Source organism: Lutjanus erythropterus, chromosome 10 (assembly GCF_056507025.1).
Source record: "Lutjanus erythropterus isolate fLutEry1 chromosome 10, fLutEry1.hap2, whole genome shotgun sequence".
NCBI lineage: Eukaryota > Metazoa > Chordata > Actinopteri > Lutjaniformes > Lutjanidae > Lutjanus > Lutjanus erythropterus.
The window spans coordinates 40,249,956-40,264,771 of record NC_139326.1 but is presented as its reverse complement, the minus strand read 5'-3'; the positions used below and the strand labels follow the sequence as shown (position 1 = coordinate 40,264,771).

Below are 14,816 nucleotides of genomic sequence, written 5' to 3'. Positions count from 1 at the left end.
GGGATGACATGCAGCAAATGGGCCGTGGGCAGGAATCGAACCAGCTGACTGACAGCCTCATTACATGGGACACACGCCCTACCAAGTGAGCTATAGAGACGCCCCAATAATCCCTCATTTCTGAGGGTTTTCTTTGACAAAGCAATCAATCAGTTATTTAAATAAAATACATCCATAGATACAACTATAAAATAAAATGTCATTTTATGGATAAAATGGGCATTTTCTCCAGTAGGATATTCATTCATCATTCTTTTTTGTCATGTTTGATATGTTTTAGCCTCTATTTAATCCTATCCAGTGAGCCAACTGTAGAACATGCTGACTAAAATCAGCACAAGGACAATAAGATAAGACAGTGAGGAGATATTTTATCAAGAGACGACCAAATGAGAGGCGCACGGCAGGACACATCTGACACTACTTGTGGTTTTGTCTGGGGGTTGTTATTGCGTTGTGTATTTTAATTCATCCTGAGGATAACTGGACAAAATGACACCCTGATGCTGGATGTTTTCTGCTGCAGCAGAAGGGTTTGAGAACATGGAAAGTTAAATTTGTCTGGGTGTTTCTGGCTGTTTTTAGAGCTGCTATTTTGTACTTACATGCAACAATGCATGCAACATGCATACAGAGAGAAATGCCTGGTTGCACACATTACTTTCTCTCTAGTAGAAAGAAAAGTGTTCTGGTAGATTCTACTGTAGGAAGAAAGTAGTTCCTGGATTGTGTGGATTATTTTGGCCAGAGGATGTGTTATAATCTGTTGTGTCATAATTTCCTTTTTAAATACCCACTCCAGCCTAACCTGCCTGAGCTACTGTTTTTTCAGTGACTGAATTCATGTCCTTTTCTTACTCAAAAACCTATGTGTTGTTGCTACCTTGCACTTTGTGGAGAAATTACTGTTTGTGCATTTCTCTCTGTATGATTGTTGCATGTAAGTATAAAATAGCAAAAACACTCACACATGTTCTCAAACCCTTTCCATTGCAGGAGAAAATATCCAACATCAGATGTCATTTTGTCCAGTTATCCACAGGAGGAAGAAAAACACAGCATGCAATATCAAGTTTCTTGTAGGAACTCCTTTCTTTCTACTAGATTCTAAAGTCGTTCTTGTAGATTTTACTGCAGAAAGAAAGTAGTTCCTACATGAAACTGCTCACAACAAGATGTGTGGATTACCTTGAGTAACTGGGTCATGGATTTTGGAAAGAGATGCTGGGTTTGAATTTTTCAAATGTATTTTTTGGGGCTTTTAGCTCCACAAGCCGAGTGCCATGTAGTCCCATTATATTGGAGAGAAGGCAGACATCTCTACGGCTGATATGAAAAAAGTCTAGATGGATAAACAGCACTACGGGCCAGAGGAGAAATATGTTTTTGATTTTGGAGTGAACTGTCCCTTTAATATATGTTGTTGATATAGGCCTGAGCACAGATGTTAATAACATAAACAGTGGCTCTGTTCTATTTAAGTGTAAACCAACGTGAACAATACTAGAAGCCTGAAACTGAAGCAGCTAAATGGAATTCAGCCAGCATCCATTTTATTATTTACACTCTTTTCCTACTGTGACATGTCAAAATATATTTTGTGAAAAAGACCATGTCCACACAGTGATATTACATTTATAAAACCTTTCATGCATTTCATTTCATCACCTAAATGTGCGGGCAGTTTTATGTCATCGTGATGTTTGAATAATCCCACGGGTCACTTTTCCATAAAGGTCACGGCACAAATCAGGCTTCACTGCTGTCACATTAATGGAGCACAATGATAGAGGCACAGAGCTGAACTAAATGTATGCCTTTTAAAACTGTTTAAGAGCACATTAATAAATTAAACATTTAATGATCATCTCTTATGCATAAAGAAAATAAAAACAGTTTAAAAGAACCAAGTACAGAGAGCAAGGTCATTTCATTTTGGATAAACTCATGTCACCTCAGTCTATAAAACCAGGTTTTCATGTTAGAAAAATTATAATAAAAAAAACTCAAAGCACAATAACCATCTGAATGACAGTCTCACTAAATTTTCAGCTTACATTTCTGCCAACTTCTTACAGTATGAATATCCAGATCAAGACTGCATTGCCAACCAGGCAGCGTTGTGAACAATGGGTCTCTCTCCATAACAGGTTAATCTGGCCCTGTCCACCCACCAAACCACTTACATACAGTGTGAAAGCAAACAGGAATAAATCAAAGTTCCAGCTTAATGTATCTGACTCTGCTCGGACTCTGTAAGCAGCAGCAGGACTGTATATAATTCACATGATGAAATAAATGATTAGATTTCGAGGATCTGCTAGAGATGTTAGCACCATCACTGAAGGCTCCTACTGCAAACTAACACCTCATTTACAGCTGGTATTAAAATATGATCTGTAACCAAACACATTATCCAGATAAGGAAAAACACACCTTAAAAAGATATTTCACCCAAAAATGAAGTCATTATCCACATACCCTCATGATGATTGAAGGTTAGATTTATCACTAACAGGCCACTAATTTCTGATTATGTGTGTATTCTGTGCCATGAAAACTCCAAAAGATGTTATTGAATGAAACTATGTGAAAAATGAAATATCTACTGGTGGGAAATGAATGATATAGACTAAGACATAATTGTGTGTGTGTTGGTTTGCGCTGCATGCATCTGTGCAGCTGATCTGCTGTTAACAAGGAAGATAATTTAGTCACAGAGTAGCCTACACACACACCAACACACAGGACAATCAATAGTTTTTAAATACAGAAGGTAATAACTTTACCAAAATGGGCTGGGCGATATGGCCCATAATTAAATCCTGATATCTTTTGGCTATTCCTCGATTTTAAAAACATATCTTAATATACACATTTTCTCTAAAATAACATACTGTATATTCTCAAATGATATGATTATATAGTAGGGCTGGTATTTTGACCAAATTGATATTTATATTACAGGGATGTTCTTTCAAATATTAACACAATTGGATTGTTGATAAATAATCTTTAGTAATAAGGATATATTGACTAAGTGGGTAAAGACAAATAATAAACCAGCTAAAACAGTTTAGAAATTTGCATAATTTTACTGTAATACAGCCTTTAAAACCAGGAAAGGTCTCATAAACAATATTGATAGAATATCTTTATATCCAAATTTACAAGAGGGGACATGTTTCACAACATTCATAAAGTTTCCACGAACTCAGTAACTCACAACACTCAAAATTTTTAGGGAGTCTGGGAATTATTTGCCATAGCCTCGTATTAGGAATAAAGGAAAAAAGTGTGAAACTAGATAGTGTTCTCCATTAACATTTATTAATATACATGTTATGTTCATTGGAGCATTAACCGGTTTGTAATTTTCCTTTTTTTGACGCACTGAGCAGCACCTAGTATTTTTATTTGGTGTGTGCCTTTGTAAAATTTCCACCACCTCAAATGACTCATGCACAGGTTCTTGCTGGAGAGGACAGAGATCTGATCGTGATGAGAACACAGTAAAAATATCAGATGTAAACACAAAGGTGAGAACGGATCATTTATCACCCGCGTACCGCTCACACTTTGATACCAGGTGTAAATGGGGTGTCAGTTTCAGAACATTTTTAACAGACAGAAGCACCTTCTCAGACATTAACACCAAAGTCTTACAGTATATTCATCAGAGTGAAATCATCGGAAACAGAGGAGTAGAGTGTGCTGATAATTCCTCCTCGTCAGAACAATTAAAGCATGATGAATGGCTGTTGAGGCTGGCTCGTGTGAGTGGCTGTTTTAGTGGTCATTAACTCCAAGATGGTGGCCCGGTCACCACAGGTTTATATGCCCTTTGGAAGTTCAGGCAGAGAACAGCTGCATTGATCTGCTGCTCATCAGGGCTCCAGAAAGCAAAAGCATCCGGGGGATGTAACGTGGATCATTGTAAATCTAATCTGCAGGAGTGGACACGACCCCAAGCGCTGAGGTCAGCTGCCATACAGCCATGGCCGCGATCACCTCCAACAAACAGAGGCAGTGGCCTTTCAGGTGACTCGTCACAAAGAGTCCTGACAGCAGGACAGTCAGAGACAATCCTTACATCATATGTACAGGGGAGGCTAGCAACCTTTTTAGCATGACACCATAAAACAAAAGAATGTCTGCTTGTACCCTCTCATCGGGACCATATCTGGATAATTCCATCTTTTAGTTTTATTCATTTGAACAGTTTTCAGAAGCCTAAAATGTTTTCAGACAAGTGAGATTAGACAAAAGCCAAGGCAACAGAAAACATGTACTTTTTAAAATCATTTTATGACCCTTCAAGTTCATTGTGGGACCCCTTGGGGGTGTCCCATCCCCCAGGATGAAAGCCACTGAATTCATCGATCAATGGATTGCCGGAGGGATACTCAGTGACTACTCTGATAATTGATTAATCATTCAAAGTCATGTATCAGTTTTTAAAATACCAAGCAGCTGATAAGCAAATATTGCTTGCCTTTTTTAGTTTCATATAATTGTAAATTATTTCTTATTACTTCAATTAATAAAAAAAATTAAAGAACTCAATGAAAGTTATTTAATACCGTCATTTTTTTTTTCTGTCTTTGAAACAATATAAACACTTTTCTGTCAAAACCGAGATGAATGAAATAACTAATGAAAACTCTGTTGTCTTTGTGTGAGCTCTGCATTTTTCAAGGTTTATCAGCTTTTTTCAGTATTTACAATTCACATAACTAATACAAATTGATACTATAATTTTGTTTCATTTTTGTCTTTGAAACAGTATCAACACATTTATGTGAAAACTGAGATGAAAGAAATACGTTTTTGTCTTCTCATGAAATTCAGCTTTTCTCGGCTTTTTGAATATTTGCAATTCCCACTAATAAGAAAAATGGAAACCATAATTCTGTTTTTTTTTTTCTTTTTTTGAAACAACACAAACGCATTTCCATGAAAACTGAGAATGAAATAACTAATGAAATCATTGTTTTTTTATCATCTTTGTGAGTTTACAGTTCCCATGGGGTAAAGAATTAAATTAGCAGTATAGAAACGTGTGGGAAGAAGATAAAATTGCACTCAACTCATGAAAATAACTGAAAAGTCTTCCTCAGAAAACCGCACATCACATGAGGTCTTTGTGTTTCAGTAGGGACGTGAATTTGTGAGGAACTTTTGTTCCTCCTGTTCTGCTTTCTAAAGGACGTCATGTAGAGCAGCGTTCCTGTTGCAAGGTGTTGAAGGTGCTCCTGCTGGCCTTCAGGCAGGGAGAAGCAGCTGATTTCAGGTTTCAGCCTGTGCAGACTGAGGCCCCAAAGCTCTGGAAGAAGTAAATGAGGGATTCGTCAGCTCTGTTGTTTGTGTACAGGCAGTAGGACTTATCTTCAGAGGGATGGTGAAGGTCTGGATGTACTTCGGAAAAGCTTTTGATGGTTCTTTCAACCAGAAACAATGATTCCTCTTCCTTACTACTCTGGAGGTAGACTGGTGCTGTGGCTTGCTTTGGGGAATCAGAATCTATGTATAAATGTTTGTATGTGTGTATTATTTGAAGGAGAACCAGGCCAGTGAGGCTTATTCCAGTTTTTCTTGAAGCTCTTTGTGTGAGGAGTGAAGAGGTTTGGCCTGTGTGACAGTGTGCAGAGGGGGGGAGGGGAGCTCAAACAAAAGAGATGCCCTTTGTTACTTGAATGTTTAGGGAAATGCAGAAAACAGCTCATTCGAGCTGACATTGAATCACATTAGCATTTTAGCTAACAACTTGGGCTTGTTTAAAGGGCTTGGCTGCGAGTGTGTGCGTGTTTGTGTGTGTGTGTGTCAGGAGCAGGAAAGACCAGAACACGAGAACAAACATACAGTATCAGGCTGCTTGAGGCTGATCTCAGATCAGAGCTTCACTTTGTCTGACAGATACATCTACAGACTCTCAGGAGTTCAAGTCTTTTACTGTCGCTGTTAAATGACAAACTCTTCTGTGAGGTTTGAGATGATTTCATCCTGTTTCAAAAGAATCATGCATGTGAAACATAACAGACATAAACACACTGTGCTTCTCAGTTCTTTTGTCACCTTCTAAATGACCTCATCTCTGTATTAATATTTCTGCAATTTCTTATTTTTCAGCCAACATAAATAGAAGTGCCAGTATACTGTGATGAGTGAAAATCAACTGACATTATATAATATATACACTGCATGTCACATGCATGTCACTGAGGGCTGGTCTCATTTCAGTTTTTTCTACACTAGTGCTGATATGATACCTATTACCAAAACAAGAGATGCACAATATGGATTTTTTTTCAGCCCATACACAACCAATAATTATAGCCACTATAGTTCTATTACTCTATGCTGTATATTGATGATTGTGAAGTTTCAAATAGGGCTGTAACTAACAATTATTTTCATTATCAGTTAATCCACCAGTTATGGTCATCACAACTTCCCAGACCCCAAGGTGACATCTTCAAATGTTTTCTTTTGTCCAAAACCCAAAGACTTCATTTACTGTCAGAAATGACGAAGAAATAATTTTTTGCCTCTTGTGCCAAATGCTTTTGCAAATACAGGCTCCCCAAAGGTCCATAAATCAAGAGAACACCTGAAGAAAAGGAAGAAAGTATGTCATTACTTATACATAGGCATATCATCATTATCTAAAACTTCTGCCATAATCAAATGTGCTTTTTATTCAACAACAAACAAAACCTAAACAGATGTTGCATGTAAATTTTAGAGATCTTGTCCAATGTGAAGTAGAAGACATGATGTTAGCATTGTAGCATTGTTAAGTGTCCACTGGGTGTAGCAGCACTACATCCCACGTGTTCTGACGAGCGCCCCCCAGCCTCGGGGCCCGGTCTCAGGTAGCGCCTCTTGCCAAACGACAGCAGATGATCAGTAGAGCATCGGCGCTGCGACCGACTTCAATTGACTTCAAGGTTAAAGGCAATGTGGCTGATTATGCCGTTCATCTTCGCCGCATGGGAGGAAAGGTGCTAAGGTCAAGGGTGACATATGGTGCCCCAGCCCCCCTCCCCCCTCCCCTGCATGGCTCAGGTTTGATTTCCTATTAGTATTGACATGCGAGGTTATACCAACCAGACTGAAAATATGTCAGTAATGCCTGAATCTGGATCTGCTGGTATGAGGGATGTGTTGGTACATAAAAAGCAAAAGGTTAAACTGTGACAACTTCTGCTGTCAATATTTACGTTGTAGGCTTCTGAAAACTGTTCAAATGAATAAAACTAAAAGATGGAATTATCCAGATATGGTCCAGATGAGAGGGTACAAGCAGACATATTTTTGTTAAAGAACGTCAAAAATGTGCATGGATAAAGTAGGTTTAGGTATGTTTACTCTCTATATTCCCCAGACATTAACTCTTTATGAACTGTAAAGAATATTAATGCTGAAATCTGTGTGTAAACATGTATCCAGTTATCACAGCGTAGCCAAGTCCTTCCTGTAAGCCCCACCTTTGACACAGTGACATATGGCAGCAGACTCTTATGGTATTAGTGTAAAGTAAACTGGGCGACGGCGAGACTGCCTTTGATCACACCAACAGGTTACTCGTGTCCTCATATTTCTACCTGCTTGTCGACTCGCCCAGCGTGACAGCTCCACTGTTTGTATGAATCCTTCGGAGCCCAGCGGCATGTCTCAGTCCTCTCTGCCTGTATGCATTCACATGAGCTATCTCTCCATGTTGCATTTGAATGTGAAAAGCTTCTTATATGTGACTTAGTAAGGCTGGGTCATTAGCATTCACATGGGGGGTTGGGCTCCAGGGGGTGGGGTGGGGTACTGTGAGAGTGAACAAGTGGTATTATCAGGGTGGAGCTCCGGAGAGCAGAGGGTGGGCCAGGGGACAGAGGCTGAATGATCAGGCACAGGACTGTCCTCTGCAGTGCAAGGTGAGGAGCAGGTAGAGAGGAGGCTGCTGGGTACACAGAGGCAGGTCAGGCAGTAGAGTAGAGGGTGTGGCACACTGGTGAAACACTGGATGCTTCTCACTATGGTCCCCTACCCAGGCCACTGGAGGGGATGAAGGAAGAGAACCCACTGGATGGTAAGACGTCTCTGTAGCTCTCATCAGTGTAAGGCTGAATCATGTCAGCTGTCCTGCAAGGTCAGTTTCTGTTGGATGGCCAATGAAGTCACAGGTGGAAGCAGGAATCAGAAATGTTTCTAGAACTGTGTGTTCATTAGGGCTGGGTTTGGTTTCCATGTTTTTTTTTTAAATCAATACTATTGACATTATGATACCAGAGTTTCAGCACAAGACAACCTGACTTGTTGCCTTATTTAGGTCAATAATAACCTAAATGAAGCCAAAGCTCTCAAGTTGTTAAACGGACAGTTTACCTCACAATCAAAAATACTTATTTTCCCCCTGGCCTGTAGTGCTGTTTATCCATTTAGATTTTTCTGGTGTTACTACAGAGTTTTTGAGATATTGGCTGGAGAGATGTCTGCCTTCTCTCTGATGATGCGACAGAATGGCCTTCAGCTTGTGGAACAAAACAAACCAAAAAATACTTTTAAAAAATTCAAAATCAGTTTCCAAAATTTATGACCCAGTTACTCAAGATAACAGTGTACAGTTTTGTGTAGGAACTACTTTATTTCTACAGTGAATCTACAAGAATTACTTTAGAAACTAGTAGAGAGAAAGTAGTTCCTACATGAAACTGCTCACAACAAAGTGTGTGGATTATCTTGAGTAACTAGGTCCCGGTTTTTGGAAGGAGACACTGGCTTTGAATTTTTACTTTGAGCACCACAAGCTAAGTGCCATTTAGTCCCATTGTACTGAAGAGAAGGCAGACATCTCTACGGCTGATATCTCCAAAACTCTTTGATTTTGGGGTGACTGTTCCTTTAATTGTCTTCTAAATGCAAGCAGCTTCGCAGGAACTGTGTCTTAATAGAATACAGTCTAAAACTAGCAAAATCTTGATTGAAAGGAAGACTATCTGATCAAATACTAAGTCAGCAAATCTAACCAAACATTTACCAACCAATATTCAGTACTCGACAGTTTCTGAGACATTTCATTATTGAAGAAATACTGATGTTCAGCTCTAGTTTTTGTAAGATGCAGAGGTTCATACTGCACTCAGAATAGATTTTAACACGTTCATATTCAGAATAAAAGTATTATCTTCACATAACTTATGCTGTTTGACAAAAAAACCCAAACGCTCTTCTTTTAACAGGGATAGAAAACATTAGAGAAAACATAACCAGCAAATGTTTGGCATTTTTCTTGACAATGAAAATGTCTTATCAAAGCAATATTTTTTTGTAATGTGATTTATTCACTTTATTGAATACATTATATTCGGGAAAGTGTGATTTTAGGGACAACTACTGCAACTACTGTTTATTTTCATTACTGATTTTTTTTCTCAATTACTTGATAAGTTGTTTGGTCCATAAAATGGTGAAAAATGTTGCCCACTGTTTTCCAAAGCCCAAATGTCTTGCTTTGTCCACTACCCAAAAACCAATTAACAAGATCAAGAAGGTAAAATCACAGAATTTGGTCATTCTTTATTAAAAAGTGACTCAATGATTAATTGATTATCAAAATAGTTTGCAGATGGTGAATAATCAATTAAGCTTTGCAGCTCTATGTAATAGAATTAGAATCTTGAAAAGGACACAGAACATGGGATAGAGGGGCCACGTGCAGTCAAAGTGCTGACCAGAGCTGAAGGACTTTACAGTTATATGGTCTGTCATTCAGGCCACAAGGCCACAAGGCAAGACTCCTGCTTTATATTCAGTTGACCCACTGAAGGACTGATCATCAAGGTATTTCAGCAGCATTACTTCGGGATACATGATAATTTCAGCAGGTGATCAGCCCGCAAGGCATCAAAATGATGATGCTTTAATTATGTGCATGCAATGTGAGTGTTTCTGCATTACGGAGGTTTTTTTTGAAGTGTCTGAAACAGAAATTGCTATTTGTAATGATTGCTCTGCGTCTGTTACACGAGGAGGAGCCAAATCACATTCCTTCAACAAGAGTCTTCATCCCAATCATTGCATCAAATTTGTGAAGAACACTAGTGAATGTTTACATTTGGTTCTCATAGTTTTCTCATAGTTTGGACGGCATATATGCCAATATAGACTATATCTGTGATAGGCCAATATCCAGTCGGCCAACATATTGCTTAGGCTCTACTGACGTTAAAGGGACAGTTCACCCCAAAATCAAAAATACATATTTTCGCCCTGGCCTGTAGTGCTGTTTGTCCATCTATATTTTTTTGGTGTGAGTTGCAGAGTTTTACGGAGAGATGCCTTCTCTCTAATGGGACTAAATTGGCTTGTTGTGCTCAAAGTATCAAAAAATACATTTGAAAATTTTGAAACCACCATCTCGTTACAAAAATTATGACCTGATTACTTCAGATAATCCACAGCAGTTTCATGTAGGAACTACTTTCTCTCTGGAGTAGAATCTACCACAACTATTTTAGAATCAACTACTTTCTTTTCTACCAGAAAGAAAGTAGTTCCTATATAAACCTGCTCACAACAAGGTCTGTGGATTGTCCCATTACCCCATTTAGTTCTGTTTGGACAGAAGGCAGACAAAGTGTCAGAAAATACATTTTAAAAATTCAAAACCAGTGTCTATTCCTAAAAGTCATGACCAGGTTACTCCTGATCATCCTTGTTGTGAGCAGTTTCATGTTGGAACTTCTTTCTTTCTAGTAGAAAAAAGTAGTTCCAATAGATTTCACTGCAGAAAGAAAATAGTTCCTACATAAAAAAGTAATCTTGTCATGATTTTAGGAAAGACATTAGTTTTTAATTTTTCAAATGTATTTTTTTTTTTTTTTTTTTTTTTTTTTTGGTGCTTTGAGCGCCATAGGCTGAGTGCCATCTAGTTCCATTATATTGAAGAGAAGGCAGACACCTCTACAGCTGATATCTCCAAATCACCAAAAAAATCGGGAAGGATATACAGCACCACAGACCAGTGGTTTCAGTAATTCAGTAATTTCCAGCAAGTGCTAGCAAATATTTTTGACATGACATTAGGTGTTTTACATTGGAGAATAACACATCGCGGTCATGTTGGAGCAGTGAAACACATCTCACTGGCCCTCAGCAGCTCCTTTGGTTCTCCACTGTGTGTAACAGCTTGTAACCAAGCAAGTCGTGAAACTTTAGCTTTAACCTTCCTCCCTGTTGCACTAAGTGCCTCAATTAGTTAATGTCTGTGTGTTTTGTCAGCTTGAATCTGTGTTTATGCTTGGACATGCACTTTGGTCCTCCTCAGCAGTGCCAGAGGCTTGGTGGAGGGGAGGGGGAGGGCTAATTTAGGAGTAGGGGGGACTGGGGAGTAGTATTGTTGAACGGCAGCGAAAATAGGACTATCAGTTCCACTCAGATAACCCCTAGCTGTCATTGGACCTCAAGCCAAGCCGTGACCCCGGGGCTTGAACTCTGTGGTCATGTGACCAAGGCAGTAAAGTGACCAGTGGTGTTGCAGGCAGGGCTCTGGCTCTCTGTGGTCAGAGAGGGGCAGGCCGTCGAGGAAAGAGGCTGCTGCTGGGAGAGAGAACAGAGAAAGAAAAGAGAGGCATGAGGCGAGCAGGCCCTGTGGCTTTTATTTAGCCGAGTCCAGCTACGTGAATGGGGTCGGGGCAGGCTGGGAGAAGCATGAGATGGATACATGGGAAGGTAAGAGAGGCTAGCAGCTTCTTTTAACTTAAACTCACCATAATTCTGTTTGAATGGGAGGATTTGATCAGAGGATGTGTTTTAAATGCAGCCCTATTTTCTTTTTATACATTTTGTGTTTGATTTAGGAGACTCATTCCTGTTCCTTCTGTTAGATTGCAATTTCTGCAGTAGGATATTTGAGAAACTCATTATATTCCCTTGAAATTACACCAATGAATACAATAAAAATATAGAAAAAATATGATATATATATGAGATATGTGCTGCTCTTGAGATCCTCCAAATGCTGCATTGCTTTCAGATTAGTGCTCCATTTGATGGGGTTAGCCCTTTATGCTGAGGCTTGTTAATGATTCCCAGGCCAGGCTAATGAGCAGAGATATACATCCCAGCTTTTCACAGCAATCCCTGCGATCGATGCCTTCAAGTGCTTTGTTTATGTGTGTGTTATGACGTATCTCACTCGGCGCTGTGGTGAATCGCACAGCGTGCCTCCATCTCCATATGTATTGATCTTTTTGGCATGCGGCCGTGGTTTTGTACACAATCAGCAGTGTTTGCTGTGATAAAGCAGGCCCACAACTGAGAGCACTTTCTCATATTGTTCATTTTCTTGTTTTAAACTTTGACTTTGTTGTGAATCCTGATGTAGTTTCACACAAAGAGCACTTTTGCCGGCTCCCAAGTGGGCGATCATTCCTTGAACTTCGTTGACGGTGCGTCCCCCAAATTGCTTTTAGCTCATTGCACTTTTGATCACTTTATTTGGCTGTTTATGTGAATGATCTTAAACACTAGGATAAAATAACATTCTTCCGGCAGTTTTCACACTACAACCCACACCCACCCAACCGCCCACCCACCTCCCTCCTCCTCTCCCCTTGTATTGCAGGAATTTGGAATGTGATCCTTTCCCACTCTTAAGATATACTCCACATGGCAAAGAGAGAGGAAAGTGTCCTGTGCTGCTCATCACTGCTGCATGTCCTCTAATTAGTGTTTATGCCTGTTTATTGATCGTACCATTCAATCGCCGTTGTGGTAGTATTTTCACTAATCCTCCATACAAAACGTGCGCTCGGGGACTGTAAACACAATGAAGAAATGCCTGCCAGTGTGTCCTTCATGTGATATTTTCCTTCAAGGGCTTGGGTGTAGCATGTGGAGGAACCATGTTACTGTATTCATCCCCTCCCCCCTCATGTTAATCCCCCCAGCCATGCAGCAGCCATGTTGGTTGTGCTCCAGCTGAGGGAGGGTTCACTCCACACTTTAATATCACCTCCGCTCTGCAGGAGGGTCTACTATGTTCTGCATTTTAGACAGAAATCTGTGTAAATTTAGAAATAGAGGTGAGCAGAGGGAGGGGGGATTGTTTATGTGGATGTAGATGCAGGGGCAGAGGCTGTGTGAAGATCAATAGTAACAGTGGGGGAGGTCAGGGACTCCTGTGACTCTGTAACACAGACCTATAAATAGGCTGCTCCTTCAAGCCATGCACGCTCCTTTTTCCTAATTTCACTGAAACGTATCCATCTCCCCGGCTCCGACCCTGTCACAGCAGACATCAAGTCCATCACGCTGCAGATCTTTGTCTTTCAGGGGTGTGTTATTTCAACTGCCCTGCACCCTCCCCCTCAGCACACACACACACACACACACACACACACACACACACACACACACACACACACAGTTCTTGCTTATTTTCATTCAACAAGATGTCTGCTGCTTTACAGAGGATTTGTAATTCTGTGCATGTTGTGGTGTTTTCCTGTATAAGAAACATCAGTGGGAGTTTCTCCTGCTGGCTCTATGCTCTCTGGGAAGCCCCCCCCCCAACACTCCCCACACTCCCCACCTCCTGTTAATAAAGGGGAGACTCAACATTCATTAACAGCACTTTTATATGAGTGTGTATCACAGAGCCTGGGCTGTAAAACTCAACCACATGCTACATATCAGCGTGTGGTGCTGAGCTCAGGGCCAAAAGCTGTTTCTGCTGTGTTTTAAGGCCGAGGTCTCATTTTCCGCAAATGAAAGGAAAGAACAGTGATGTGCAACGCTTCTTATTTCCTCATTTTTTCATGTTACTCCATCTTTATGTTAGTGTAAACACAGAACACACATATTACATTTATGGCACAAAATAAACAAAACTAACTTTATTAAAAGAAGAACACTCTTTAAAAAGAGACAGCAACACAAGACATGTTTTGTCCTTTAGAGATTTGTCTTCTGGTTCAACACAACAAACATTTACATTAAATAACAGCAAAATAATCAGGAGCACATGATGATCTTTCTCTGGTAGGGTTAGGGCTGTTGAGGCTGCAACGACTGCTGTTTTTGTTATCAGTCAATCTTTCAATCATTTATTATTTCATTCATATTCATATTATCATTTATTTGTTGTTCAAAAAATTCAATAAAATTGTGAAAAAGTTTGGTCAGTGTTTTGCAGAGGGCACGGTGACATCCTCAGACCTCTTGTTTTGTTCAGAACCAAAAAACAAAAAACAAACAAACAAACAAAAATTCACATTTGAGGAGCTGGAATCAGAGAATGTTTTTCATTTAAAAAAGACTTAATACCATTCATCAATTATTGGAATCAGAACTGGGGCAATTAATTTATTACTCAATTGAAAGAAAATTAGTTACCAACTATTTTAATAATTGATTATGTAAAAAAAAATTGCTGGTTCCAACTTTTAGACTTTTTTGCTTTTCTTTGTCATTTATGACAGTTAATGAAGAGCCTTTGGGTTTTGGACTGTCGGTTGGATAAAACTAGCAGTTTGAAGACGTCACTTTGAGCCCTGGGGAACTATGAGAAGCATTTTTCACAATTCCTTTTATAGACTATACGATTACTCTTGAAAATAATCATCAAATTAACATGAAACAGCTAATTTTACCAATTTTTGGTTGCACTGGTCGCCACCTTTTGTATGGAAAACAACAAACTATATAAAAAGATATGTGATATAATATTTTGGTCAAAAACCCTACAAAAATACTTGTTTGGCATTGACCTTAATGTGTCTGTAGCTGTGAGTACCAAAAACTGTTAAATACTGATA

The 14,816-nt window shown here is 39.4% G+C and overlaps 1 protein-coding gene across 3 annotated transcripts in view; it reads left to right on the top strand.

Annotated features, from left to right (window-relative positions):
• Positions 1-14,816, top strand: part of nr6a1a (nuclear receptor subfamily 6, group A, member 1a) — a 118,359-nt gene that overhangs the window by 76,166 nt on the left and 27,377 nt on the right. Inside the window, exon 1 of one of the 3 annotated variants that reach the window (XM_084729311.1) lies at positions 7,911-8,086. The exons of 1 other annotated variant lie outside the window; for it this stretch is intronic. In XM_084729311.1, the coding sequence (XP_084585437.1) occupies positions 8,062-8,086 (25 nt within the window). In that variant the 5' untranslated portion in view covers positions 7,911-8,061. Of the gene's footprint in view, positions 1-7,910; positions 8,087-11,548; positions 11,728-14,816 lie in introns of those variants that run through there. One more of the 3 variants, XM_084729312.1, reaches the window with a different exon arrangement.